The sequence below is a fragment of the Pithys albifrons genome, chromosome 5 (assembly GCF_047495875.1).
Source record: "Pithys albifrons albifrons isolate INPA30051 chromosome 5, PitAlb_v1, whole genome shotgun sequence".
Taxonomy (NCBI): Eukaryota; Metazoa; Chordata; class Aves; order Passeriformes; family Thamnophilidae; genus Pithys; species Pithys albifrons.
This window is the reverse complement of record NC_092462.1, coordinates 12,738,794-12,753,181: the sequence shown is the minus strand read 5'-3', so window position 1 is coordinate 12,753,181 and position 14,388 is coordinate 12,738,794. Positions and strand designations below refer to the sequence as shown.

At 39.5% G+C, this 14,388-nt stretch overlaps 1 protein-coding gene across 2 annotated transcripts in view; it reads right to left on the bottom strand.

Annotated features, from left to right (window-relative positions):
- Nucleotides 1-14,388, bottom strand: part of SLC7A11 (solute carrier family 7 member 11) — a 60,916-nt gene that overhangs the window by 12,523 nt on the left and 34,005 nt on the right. For both annotated transcript variants that reach the window (XM_071555735.1, XM_071555734.1), the window contains 2 exons: nt 1,636-1,759; nt 372-475 (listed from right to left, as the gene is read on the bottom strand). In XM_071555735.1, the coding sequence (XP_071411836.1) occupies nt 372-475; nt 1,636-1,759 (228 nt within the window). The remainder of the gene's footprint in view (nt 1-371; nt 476-1,635; nt 1,760-14,388) is intronic.

Below are 14,388 nucleotides of genomic sequence, written 5' to 3'. Positions count from 1 at the left end.
CAGCAACACTTCTTAGCCTGGTTTGAGGTATTCTGAATGAAAACACTAGCAGGAGAAACCCTTATGCAGAAATCAAAGTAATCTCTGAATATGTCCCTTGATTGGCATTTGGAATTAGTTAAAATTTTCCCTTCAACTTCCCTTCTTCACAGGTAAAAAGGAGCCATTAATTAAGGGGTATCCCCTTAAGGGGTTCATTTCCAAACCATTCAAAGGATTTTAACAATAATATACTGAAGTCAACAGGAACAAAGTGAGAAGAAGCCCGTATCTAGTAAATACTGCAGTCATTTTTCATACCCTGCTAAAGGAATGAACCCTACTCTTGTGTATCCCAAGCACTCGCCCCCAGTAATATCAGCAATGCTCACCTGGAGACAGCAAAAACGCCACCATTCATAGATCCAAAGCAGGAGAGAGCAACAAATACTGGTACAGCTAAAGAAAACTTTCCCATTAGTCGCTCAGCAAAGGTCTGTTAGAGGAGAGAGAAATATACAGTGATTTTTCATAAAACAGGAAAGGAATTGTACTCTATTACCAAATTATTGTGGTAAGTGTTAGTTATACCCCTTTTCTGCATCCCTCACTGAAAGTTGTGCTGCTGCCTCTTCTTTTGTGACACCACAGATACTACAGCTGAGCTCTCCCACCCCTACTGCTGATGGTGTGAGGCAGATCACCAGCTGAAGCAATGCTGAGGAGGTGGAGTTAGGCCCTGATTTATATTGATATAGACTATTATGACTCCAAAGAAGAAGACCCAGCCTGAATGGATCAAGGTCTGATCTGCATACATATTTTTTCTTCTACAGCCTTCATTGTACTCTGCCGATGCTACCCAGTGGTATAGTCCATCCATTCATGCTTTAGTGTTCTAGGTTAGCAGAAGAGCCTTAACTGGAGCTTGCAGCACCACAGGAGACATGCACGATTTTCTTCATGCTTACAGAATGTTTTCTTTCTAAATCTCCCATTAGCTACAGAATTTGGTTGTTTTTCAAAAGCCACGTAAACTGAAATAGCCACAGGCAGTCTCACTACTGGAAAGGAAATGGAATTTTTTATGTCCTCATTGTGACTCAAATACCATAAATATAAAAATCAGTGTTATCACCACAATTTAGCAAGAACAACTAAAGCAATATTTTCTAGCCAGGTTGCCTTGTAACTTCTTCCCAAAAGAGCTCCAGTATTCACAGCAATCCCCTTCCTAACTACTCAGGACACACATTGTGCAGAGACAGTGTGACTGTCTCTTGCTACACAAGATAGTTCAGAGCTCCCACTTCCAACAAATACATGTGATTCCTGCTTCCCAGGAGCTGAGCTTACAATTTAGCACTGAATTTTTCAAGCACGTACCTGGCTATAAAAATTAAGTCCTATTGACTTTGTTATAAGAGGTAAATAAATACAGTCCAATGTTACATTATAAATGCTGTTGATGGTCTTAAGTACAATCCCACTCATCAGTCAAAAATCAGACTTATTTCACTGGGAGGCTAATAAGTGGTGCCATACAAAAACCTGATTGGATGTGTCCACCCAGTCTTTTTCCCCTGGAAATAAGAATATATCAACAAACACAACTGCAGCAGGGATACAGCTTTGTATTTTTCTTCTGTAACTTACCACTGCTACAGCTTTTGAAAGCAGCAAATCCCCAGCACTGATTGTAGTGAAATAAGCCACGTTTGTTAACACATAGCCAACTGTGACGATAATCATTGAAATGCATATTGCGAGGGGTATGTTTCTGAAATACACAAGGTAGCTCATTATTTTGCAATCTGGTTGCTAGCCCCTGAACATGAAACAAACGACATGAGAAGAAGCCACTAATGATGGTGAATGCACATTTGGTGATCCTGAAACATCATAATTAGAAACTACCAGTAAAAAAAAAAAAACAAAACCAAAAATAAACCCAACAAAAAAACAACAAACACACACACACACAAAAAAAAACAACAACAAAAAACCCAAAACAAAAACATCTAGGCAAAGCAAATAGGTTTACAATGAAGAGATGAGAAAACTTTTTATGGAGAAGTCCTTTGGGGACACCAGGAGGCTGTGGTCCCCATGTTTCCAATACAAGAAATATGGCCCATTTGAGCTGTCTATTCCGATTGACTTGCAAGGTGAACCTAACAGGAAGGCAGAAGTTATCAGTGCCTGAATCAGCAGTAAGGCTAAGATGACAGATGCAGGTGATACAGCTCTCCAACAAGAGAGCAGTCACAGTGGCATCTCCAAAAAACCTACTGGCACTCCATGACTGACTACCTGGAAGTGTTCAGCATCTTCTCCTGGATGCCAAAATATCCAGCATGTGCAATTCTGCCCTTTCCTCCTCTGTGTTTTTCTTCCCTTGCACACTTTACCATATCCCAGTTATCTCTCTCACTATTCAGGGGAACAGGAGAGGAGAATATGATACAGAAATAGAAACAGCACAAATTTGCACTGTTAGCAAAGCACAAACAGTATTGAATATCACAAACCCCCTGGCAGCTAAAAGACAGAAAAATAACAAAAAAATAATAATGCCAAAATTTTATATAGCATGTCCTTCTAGTAAAAAAAAAAAAAAAAAGCAGAATTATTTCTATTTTAAAAAAGAGCAACAGAGGCACAGTGAATTTCTCAAAAGCCACACTGTAGACAAATGTTCAAGTCAGAAGAAAAACCCAGATGCTTCAAGTATTACTCTAGTCTCGATCCACTTAATATTATTGCTATCTGCATCACACCGAGAAGACTGAGATCTAAGACTAATATTTGGTCCTTTAATTCCAAGGCTGAGAGTTGCAGTATATAAGCTCCCTCGCTGCTTCACAGCTGGTTCCCCCCAGTTGTCTGTATTAAGGTTACTTTTGAAGCAATGGAGAAGCTGCCATATTTAGAGAACTTCATTGTGAAGGTCACCCCATCAGGTGGAAGAAAGGAGAGACAGAACTAGGAATTCTGGTGTTCCAGAAGAGATCACAAGCACAGTCCTAAAGGACTATTGTAATCACCTCAAAGGAAAAGGCGTTTTGAAAACCAACACAGAGATCCACACTTTTCTGATATTTTTCTCAAAGAAACACAGCCAGGTCAGAATTTAAGGATTCTCTTTACTACCAGTCCTTATTTCTCAAACAAATCCTTTACAACAGTATGCCTATATAGAGCTAAAAAGAAGCTCTAAACTGAGACTAAATAAATGAATGTATTTATTTATAAATAAGTAAAGCAGGACAGTATCACTGTTGCACATCTTGTCCACCATGGTGTCAAATACTACCATTAACCCAGACACATAGGTAGGTAAGAGGATCATGCTGTAATGTAACACCAAATCTGGGTAGACAAGAGGATACTGCATTAACCCACAGCTACCTCATGCATGTGTTCTCAGGTGAAGAAACTGGAAAAAGGGAAGCCAATCAGCTTGTGCAATGTACTTGTTGAGTAGAAGGTGATAGCAAACAGCTCAGAATACAGGTGCTGTATTGCTGGAAAACCCACAGTTATGGACTCAAGAAATACTGAAGCTCTTTGAGTTGATAATATGTGCAAAATCAGGTTTTGTAGGTCAGTTGCCAGATATTTTGAAACCAGTTCAGTTAAGCTTCTTACCTGACCTGGGCATAAATTAAATTCAATCCTCTTAGCATCCGATTCAAGGTAGGGATACATGGACACAAAGCTTCTCAGAACAGGGATTTTAACTATATCTTCTGCATCACAGATGAATGCTTCAACCACCAGGCTATTGGATAAATCAGCACTTACTCCAGCCATAAAAACAATATTTCCAGCCAAAGATAACAAATCTGGACTATTTTCACAAACACCACTTAAATTACTGAAACCATATTGTTAACAAACTACTTTTGTTCCTTCTAACTCTTACTAAACACCCTGTATTCATATCTTATTTAAATCTCATTCTTGATAAAACAAAATGGCTACTAAAACTAAGGTGGGAAAAAAGTAATGCTTCCAAACACAACCATTTTCTTAGCACTGAAGGTCATGCCTTGTTATGCTGAGGAGCACAAACCCCCTTGGATAGTAATACCAACAGAAAAAAACACACTCAGGAGAAGAATAAAACCCCTAAACAAGCCAGAACTAGTCAGCAAGCACTATTCATTATAAAGCCTGCAAATCATAACTCAGTGCCTGGAGCAGCACAAGGGATGCTGTGACTTCTAAGCTCCCGAGTCCTTGTTTTTGAGGGAAGCAAGCTCTCAGGCTGCACCTCCTTTTGTCTCCTGGCAGGAGCGAGCCTTCAGACGCCTGTTGTATGCCCCCACAACCCTTTCCAAGTGCTGCTTATTAGTCACTGCTTTCAGTGACAGACTTAGACAAAAATAAAAGTTCAGCTTCAAGCTTTCAGGGAGGAGCAATACGGTATGGTTCATTTCTCACTGACACCTCCGTTCATATTCACACCTGGTCCTCGAGTCACCTGAAAGTACAGACAGACACACACGAACCATATGTAAAACCACGAAGTGAGAGCTTTAATCGTGTCTTCTCTATCTATCCAATTTAAGAGGCAGTTCCCAATTTGCAACAGGATCCCATTATCAGACTCTCCGGTATGAACTGCAGTCACTGCACTGGGATAAAAACTGTAATACCATTACCAATAAAGATTACATCCTCTCCTTGAAGGATCACTGTACCAATTTTCATGGAATATTTTAGATATTCGAGACATCCAAATCTTCTCTCTAAATAAGAAAAATCATACCTAAGGTCTATTCTTCATTAAATTGCCTCTATTGATACAGATTTCACCTTTTCACTTCTACATCCTATGAATCACACACAATACAGGGTGTCAGACCACTGATAAGCCATATTTCTCATATAATGCAAATTCACAGCTGCCTCACAGCTGAGAGATTTGCACTAGAAGGAGACAGAAAATTCAACACCACACCACCCCCACCCCCCCACCCCCCCCATTTTCCACTTTAAGATTGTTTTAAGATTTTGATTCACTGAAGTTAAAATTTCTGATGGGGAACTTGAGCATATCAGCAAGACATTTCTTAGGGGGAAAATATCTTAGAACAAATCAAAAAATCTCATCCAACTGATAATGATTTCAGAATGGTCAATGGCTTAAAAAACATAGCACAGTGCATGCTCAGATACAGGAGACTGCAATACCTCCTTTACTTAAGGCATGCCCAGGACTTGAGCTTGCATTGAGGTGGCTACTGGCTCTACTACACAGGGCAGTGCTTTCCTTTTGCACTCATCTCAGAGTGAAATGTCAACAGATTTCAAAATAAAGAACAATTCTTTTCAAACAAGCTGTTTGAATAGACCTTGAGGTGCTGCTCATAGAATCATCACAAAATCATAGAATGGTTTGAGATGGAATGGACCTTAAAGATCATCTAGTTCCAATCCCCCTGTCATGGACAGGGGCGTCTTCCACTAGACCAGGTTGCTTAAGGCCCCATCAAACCTGGCCTTGATATCAGCTCCAAACCTACACAATTATTTGGAAATGTCTTTAGCATTACTGTCAAGATGATATTCAAGCAGACTGCTCCTGGGTCAGAACAGAAACCTGCTTCCAAGGAAGTCTTTTTGCAATACTCATCCCTTCTCCCAGTAATTTGAGGAAAATCAGTGTCAAAATGAACCTGAGGAAATCCAAATCAGGAAAGTACTGTCAATATAATTAAAAAGTCTTTATAGAAGCAGATGAGACACAATTAGAATAGCTTCTATGCATCTGAATGTTGACTAAAATAGAATTAAATCTCTACACCTTTTAAGACTTACCTACCCCTAGCTACTATTCAAAGCTAAATCTTCCCCTTTTGCCCTATATACAGAGCAACCATAATGAAGAATTGCAGCAGCTTGAACAAAAAGCACATCTACCTTGTCATTCCCAGAAAAAGAGTCACCAAGGAGCCTACCATCACAGAGAAATTCAGCACTGGGAATACAGCTAGCCCATCCTGTGTTATACAGGGCTCAAAGGCACTGCCAAGCAATGCTGTATATGACTTGGAAGCAAATTTCTTTCTCTAGAGCTTGTAAAGGGCCCAAGAGCTAGGGCAGATGGTTCAGTTAATCAGCATAACCACTGGGTTTTGGATTTAACCTTCAGTGTTGTAGAATCATAGATCTTTTGACAATCATCTCTAGCATGTCTCTACCTCCTACAAATATTTTTGCAAGAAAAAACACAGAGCAGAGCAAGTAAGAGAATGGAAAAAGAGAAAAAAGAGAAAAGGAAAAAGACAAAGAAAGCCAGAGCAAGAACTTGGAGATAAGAGCAACAATGTCAATAAAGCAGCTGAGGAACATTCCCAGAAATCTACAGCACACCTCCCAGTTTAATGACAACTTTTATAACAACAAATAGTGAGCACTAAGGGCTGTGACCACTGTGGGCTCTCTTTCTATGAAATGACAAGCACACAAATACATTCCACCAAGCTAGCTGAGTTCACAAGGATGAAACACATTGTCACCACATCTTTTGTTGTTTTGAGGCCATTCCAAAATCCCTTCCTTGCATCCATTTCAAAACCTGGTTCTACAGATGCTCAGTTCCAGTCCACTGTCCTGGACAAAGCTACATTGGTGGGACCCAGCCAAGAAACATAAATAACAAGGTCTAAATAAATCAATTACTGATAAATTTAGATGAAACTACATCTTTACTGTACTAGGGAAATTGTGTAAGATACTTTCTGTTACATATAAATTTTAAAAGAAAATAGAAAAAAGGAAGACAGAGGAAGACCTAATTCCACATGATTTCCAGGCAACCATTTTCTTGGGTTTCATGAGCATGATATTATTTATGCTTTATTTCTTTAGTTGAAAATGTACCACATATATCCCTTGTGCAATAATTTATTCACCATTTGCAATCTTCTAAGCAAATTTCCAAATTAACTCTTTCCAGATTTTGGCACTCTTAAAAAAATCCAATCATTCACTGCACTGCCCATAGGGCCAAATCTTGGTACACGAAGTCACAAAAGCAAAGTTATCCAAGTAATTTGACCCTGGAAAGAAGTAACCAAATACAGAGAGTGGCAAGAGAACCCTGGTTATTTAATATTCCCAGGACTTTAGTGCAAGATTAGAAGACATACAGGCTTGCCTTAGTAAGGACTGCATTCCAGAGTCCAACCTATATCCCTCAGCATTCCAAGGTACTCATTCCGTGAGCTGTGGCAATCACAAAACCTGGACAGTAAAGCAGTACATTTTGATACAAACTTACTTATCCCTGACACATTTTTCATGCACAAAGCAGCCTACAAGACAGACCACAAGACTGGAGGGACCAAATAGTTCTCACCATGTCAACAGATGAAAAAAAATACAATCTCATCCATCTGTTAGGACAAAAGGAGAATGCAAAACTTAAAAGTAGGCCACCTCCCAGGATTGAATCAAAGCCAGGAATAAAGAGGCAAAAGGGATGGGAATCATCACAGCACCTCTCGAATCCATGTATCTGTAAATTCTAATAAGTGTCTCAGCAACAGCTGACTTCAGCAATAAGCTATTATAATTTCATTTATTGTAGTGAAAGTTCCCCTCAGCAGATCACCTCCTCCCCCCTTCACTGCCTCCCAATATGTTCTATCCTTATGTTCCAGATCAGAGCTGCTGTCTGTGGGCTTGCCGTTCAGACACTGTTCAATTACTTAACTTCTCTTCATCATCTTTTGATCTTTTTGATTTTGAGAGGAGAACTGATAAAAAGAAAGGCCTAGTTACTATGCTGCACTCTCATTTACACCATCACATCATCCATGGATGGTACTGCTGGAGTGAGTGTTAAAGGGCTCCCTTCTTCATTTCCATGCTTTGGTTCCATACCTCTGACTTTGCAGAGACACAGCAGGATTACACCAGGATGATAGAGTGAAGAATCAGGCCACCATCTGCATTTAAAAACCTTCTTCCCTTCTATCCCCTAGCAAGAGAAGAAAAGAGCTTCTGCTGTGCTAATTACTTGTTTTCTTCACAGTGTTTTTCACTGGTTCATATTATAATTGCTTACAGCTCATAAATAGGGTCTTCCATGGCCAACTGACTCTAAAGGGTCAAACTGTGCGCTGAAAAGGGCAGGAAATTTTATCAACTTCTCAAATGTTTTCAGTACTCCTTCCAGCAGACTTTCCTTAAAAATGAATTAGTGTAAATACTCCCTTGTCTAAAAGTTAAGACTTAGAAAGGTATTCATTGCACAGGGTAACACTCTTCTCCATAGCATCTCCTTCCAGGCAAATCCTCCCAGCTAAAGTCTCAAGTAGAAGCAGATCTGCCAACAGTCCGTGAGAAACTGAGAATAGCTGTTACCCTCACAAGGGGATTTGCTTTATTTTAAGAGAGATTTAAACTTGGCTGTGATCTCTTTGTGTAGAACTCAGGCTGGCAAACCAGAGTGCCATATGCATTTACGTCACAGCCCAAACCCCACCTTATCAAGCCAACACCTGTTACAAAACACTTTTCTTTGAAGGGCAGAATGGATTCCTCTGAAACTTTGACTACCAGCCAGAGACACCCCTCATGTTCAAGCAGGTTCCTGAATCTTTTCACATGCAATGCATAGCATTCCTGGCATTCCCGAAGAAAACTAAGCCAACACAGCAGACATCAAAGATGACAGCTAAATCCACAATGAAGTTTTGAGGTTACAGCACTAAATATTAGCTGTGCGGTCTCTGCTTAGACATTTCTTGTACATCATCCTGTACATGTGAGTAGTGTTAGGAGCCAGAAACTGAGTCCAATAGGCAGCACACAGAGCTACTATGGGGGCTAATTTTAAAGATCTCTTTAAAAAAGGAAACGGAATACAGACTTCAAACATAAAATTTCAATCATCCCTTAGGATTTCTTAGTCAACTTTATTTCTATGTGTCCATCAAGTGCCAGTATTAACATCTTTATGTTACCTCAGTTGCTAAACATATTGTACAAAGTTTACACCTCTTTCCAAAAGACGTGAATAATCAAACCTGGCTTATATTTTGCACCATAACTTGACACCAAATTACATCTCTCTTGAGAACCCAAAAGTCCCAAGGACCTAAGCTGGATTTTCTTTTCTATTGCAATAGTCATAAGCTTCATGAAGCCAGGCTTTTCCTTAGAACTCAGGTATGCTTATAATTAGAGAATCTGGGAGGCTTAATGAGAGAACAGCCAGGTGCCCGGAAATGTGGGCACCAGCTCAGCAGGATCTCTATCAAAGGCTCTGCATTTAACATTGCAGAACCTGAAATGGCAGTGAAGATGCTCAGAAAACAATGCTTGTTTATCTAGGATATTGCAATAAAGATGGGGCTTAGGCTGGACCTGTAATTAAAAGGGTGTCTGTCACTCTCATAAAAGCATTCCTTTTAAAAAGCAGCATAGTCTAAATTCAGAGGATTCAAATACAAATACTTGAGTCTGATGAATTACTTCCATGTTTCTACCTAACACCATCATTTAACATCACCCTTGCTGTATTTCATTTGTGGGAAACTTTAAGGTACTGAAGGAAGTTTGTGACCTTTTCTACCAGAGATGCAAAACCTCAGATTTTACATTTATTGCCCAGCTCCCTCTCAACCAGGAGATGAAAGGAGCACCTCTGCTCTTTCACAAGCTCCAGCACTTTATTTTCATCTGAGGTCTATTTGTTGGAAGTGCTCACAGCATGGCCAGTAGTGTAGATTACAGTGAGAAGCACTAATAAATCATGGTGTTGCTCAAAGGCAAGGAAGCCATAAGCACAAACCTGACATAGGGCTGTAAAAACAAAACACCTGCCTCAATCAAGCTCCTGTATGGAAATGAAAGGGAATAGGGCAGAGGCTCAATTCAAAGCACTTCCTGCAAGTGGCTTTGTTTAGCATGGGGCAGTGGGTCGAACTTTCTCTTAACTGCTGCACACCAACAGGTACCTCACTGCCAGACTTAAATGTAAAAAGAAGGGAGTGATGTAATTGTGTATTTAAAGTAGTTTTATTTATTACAGGCGGCTCTCCTGGGAATTTTAAATTATTAGTTTCCTGAGCACCTGATTTATGAACAGGATCTAGTTTCTCTAGGCAGATTCATTTTCTTGGGAAAGACTGAGCTGTGGCAGTAGCTAGTGGGGTAGGGAGTAGGATACTTAGAACTATAAACAAGGGAACCTGAGCTGGGAAATGTGCCAATCAAGCCACATAGCTGAGAAACCTAAGCCAGCAGCTACCACATAACAATGATATCATGGTCAGGGAAAGAGATTACAGTGGTTGTGAAAGAAATCCCATTAAAAACCATGCTGCCTCTCACAGCACCCTCCCCACACTCCTGCAAGTACCTGAGTGTTTGCAGGCAGCAGTGCTGGGGTGAAAGCAGAGCCCTGCCTTGATCTGTGTGTATTTCTGTTGTCTGTGCTGAGGACATATATTTCTGATTTAGGCCACAGCAAATGACAAAGCAACACTTTGAGTAATGCAAGGGAACAGGCTGGCAATGCTGCTATCATTCCCAAAATGAGCACTTCAAGTTCAGAATCTGGGAACAAGCAACCTGAATACAAAACATCTCACTCGACTCCACTGAAGGTACAGAAGAGAATGACACCCCCTCAGCCAAACTTTTTAGGAAGCATCGTTGGTAGCATATTAATGACTCCTTACAGTAATAAAGGAAGGTAAATGCTTAGGTGCACAGTGGAATGCAGGGAGAAGCGTATGTCTGTGTGTGTGTGTGCATAGAAAGAGCCAGATTTTTCATATTTGTTAAATTCCCTGACATTTAATTTTGAGCAGGAGAGATTCCACAATGTCAGGGATCATACAGGAACAATTTGCTGCTGTATGTTACCGTTGATATTTCAGCATGAATGAAAATTGCACCATTCGGTGATGAAAAGAACAGCTACTTGTAATAAGGAGCACCATGGAAACTGAAATATCATTTACCAAGATAGGTTCTTCTTCTGAAGGAATTCAAAATGAGAAAAATGCTAACTGTGAGTGCCTTAAAGCATTAGCATTTTAAAAGATATAAAAAGGTGTAAGTGAAATTAAAAGGTGATGTCTTAACAATACTACACAGTCATGAAGGAGGCTGTCTAGTAGATAAATTGTTTTCTCTGCAGAAAGCAGGGAAATGAGGCCCTTGCTAAGGACAGCCCAGCAGACTGCCTACAGATGTGGGACAGCCCATACAGCACACTGAAATAGCTCTGTAGGAGTTCCAACATAGAAGAGAAATGCAGAAAGCGCCAAATGTGAGCTGAAATATGCCTTTGTAGCACACAGGAACTGGAGGCACTTGAATGGAGTCCTAATGGGAATATCAACTTTTTCTATTGTATTACCTTCAGTGCTTTGAGAAAGGAAATATCAGTAAGTTAAAATCGTCTCTCACCAAACCTTCATAATGCTTGAACTACAATCATATGCATATGAGAAGAGCTTATCCTTTTTTTTTTTTAAGAAGTGATGAAGTGATGTTATGAAGTGAAATATGCACAATTTTCAAAGTCACCAGTAAGGGTGGACTTTCTTTTTTCTGTGTCCAAATTGCAAAATCTTAAATATAACCTTAAACATAACCTTAGAGAGTTAGTCCTGAAACCCTACTGCAAATCAAGCTCCCTCCAGTTTGGATAGTAACATGAAATAGCCAGAATTATTAGTCTATTTCAATTATCTTGGACAGTATAATCAATGAGACTCAGGATTTTAAGGCTGACTCATCTTTGCAATTGCGCACTGTTCAATGTACCCTGAATGCACAATTCTTCCATGCTGAAAATCTTAAAGGGATAACAAGGGTTTATACAGAACTTACCGCACTATCTCTTATCATGACCCATAGAATCAACCTATTAAAAAACATACTGATGCCATCAAAAAAGCCCAACATACATCCTGGCACTTGCTACCACCCTGTCCAGCACCAGCCTCCCTGACATCTGAATCTGAAAGTAAACCTAGAGAATCATAGAAGTTTTGGGTTGGAAAGGACCTTAAAGGTCATCCAGTCCTAGTTCCATGCAAAGAGAAAGGACACCTTCCACTAGATCAGGTTGCTCAGAGCCACATATAACCTGGCCTTGAATGTTTCCAGGGATGGTGCATCTATCCCCTCTCTGGGCAATCCATTCCAGTGGTTTATAAAACACTCATTTTAAAACACTTCTTCCATGTATCTAATCTAAATCTACCTTCCTTTAGTTTAAAACCTCTTGTTCTATTTATTGCAACAGATGCTGCTAAAAATTCTATCCCCATTTTTCTTATAGGCCCCCTTTAAAAACACCAACTCTGGGGAACACAACAAATTTATGTTAGTTTAGCAACAGTGCTTACAAGACTTTTTTTTAGTAACCAAAATAAGCACAAAGCAGATGGCAGGACTTGCGCCACTAGGGGCAAAATTATGTTCGTAGGAGCAGAGAAAATATATAATTCATTACGCTCCAGGGTCTTTCTTCTAGAACAGCATCATGACTCTGACAATGGTCAACACCACGGTGGCCTACAGCTAGGACCTATTCATGTCTGGGATAGCCTGCAACTAAGAAAAAGCCTGTCCTCATGGCCTTCACAATCACAAAGCAAGAATCCCAAAGCAATTCTGCTTACTTTTCACACCTATTGAAATATTTTCTTCTTAGATAAACAAGCAGCTTATTCTCTAATGGGAGTTTTGACCAAGGAAAAGGAATTTCATGGTCTTCTTTACTTTTATTTGTTTTTGCCTAGCAGCTGTTTTTTATCCTGTTATAAACAGATATGAAAAAATAGAAGTGCCTGTCATTCCTTTACGCCATAGAAGGAATCTAATTCTTCTTCTCTCTAAAATAACCCCCACGCAGAATTTGAACCTCTTGTCATACCAGAGTACTGCTATTCACTATCCATTCTCATGATATATGGAGGAGGTCTCTCAATTGCTGTTATATCTTTTCAAATGATGCTATCAAAACTACTCTTATAAGGGATTTTCTGTTCCATCATACTTTAAGAAATTAAATAGTGTTATAATATAGTCCATTTTTTCAAAATTAACAAAACATAATGACAAGGTGAAGATGCAAATAACAGTATTTGCTCAACAGCAAGTGTCACAAGTGGATGAGGATTGACATAATAGACCACAGTAGTGCAACTTGTGAAATGCAGATTATTCACTTCACAGCTCCTCTGGAGCCATTATAATCTTATATAAATCCTCTTAGTTTACAGTTCATGGATATAGCCTGTACTGTAATTTAAATGACTGAAAACCCTTATGGGTTGTTAGTTAACAATAGTCTTTCCTTAAACAAAGTATCACTGTCACTATGTGTTTAAAATTCTAACATACTCACAGCCAAATATAAGCTACACTGTGAGCAACCAGAACCTGCCTCCAGAACATCGGTACACCCATAAGTACTCACATAAAACAGCCACCATGCAGGGAAGGGATGTGCAGGGGAATAAGAATTTCAGCACTCATTAGCTAAAAACCATCCTTCTCTGATGGAAATTGTTCTGTCACACAGAAAAGGATGTGCTCATCTACAGGAAAGGTACAAAGCCAAATTGTGTTGCTTTGATACAACTATTACATATCTTAAATTCAAGCCAGCAATTTCAGTACCTATTAAAGTTGAAAAATCAGAGATAACCTCACTGAATATCTCATCCAAAAAGATTTTGTCAGAGTTGAGTAAGTTCTTCTGCTGGCTGAACCAAGTGGAAGATACTCATTTTCTTGTGTACGATAATACCATCACTACTGGTATTTTGACCATACTGTTCCAAAGAATAAGTACTCATGATGACATGGCACATGTTAGTAACTGTGAAATTATAAAACTCCAATCTGACCTGCAGGAGTGCAATAAAGAGTATACTACTCTTGCAATTTTAGTTGTACATTGTTTTATTTGTGTTTTATTCTCCCATTCTGTATACTATACGACTAAAAAATTGTGTCTTACTTTCTCTGTCTCTTATCTCACCACCTCTGTCAGATGGTGCCAGCACAACCCTAGAGAAGTTTAAGATGGTGCTCTAATAGAAGGCTGCTGTTAATGGCAAGCAAGATGCTGCTACATGCTCTGGTAGAACATCATGCTTACCTAACACAGCCTTAGCACCCTGCTCTTTCTCATCTTTGAGGCTCAGCATAAAAAGGAAAAGGAAAAAAAAAAAGTGGAAAAAGAGGCTTATCCCCTTCTGGATCCAGAAACGGATGCAGCACAGATCAGAACATCACACAGTGAATTAAACTAGCCATCTCTGCCATATATATACCCATAGGTATTGGGGGTTGATTTGCTTTTACAAATAATAGGAGAAACATTTAAGACCCCTTTTTCTATATGCAGGCCGTACC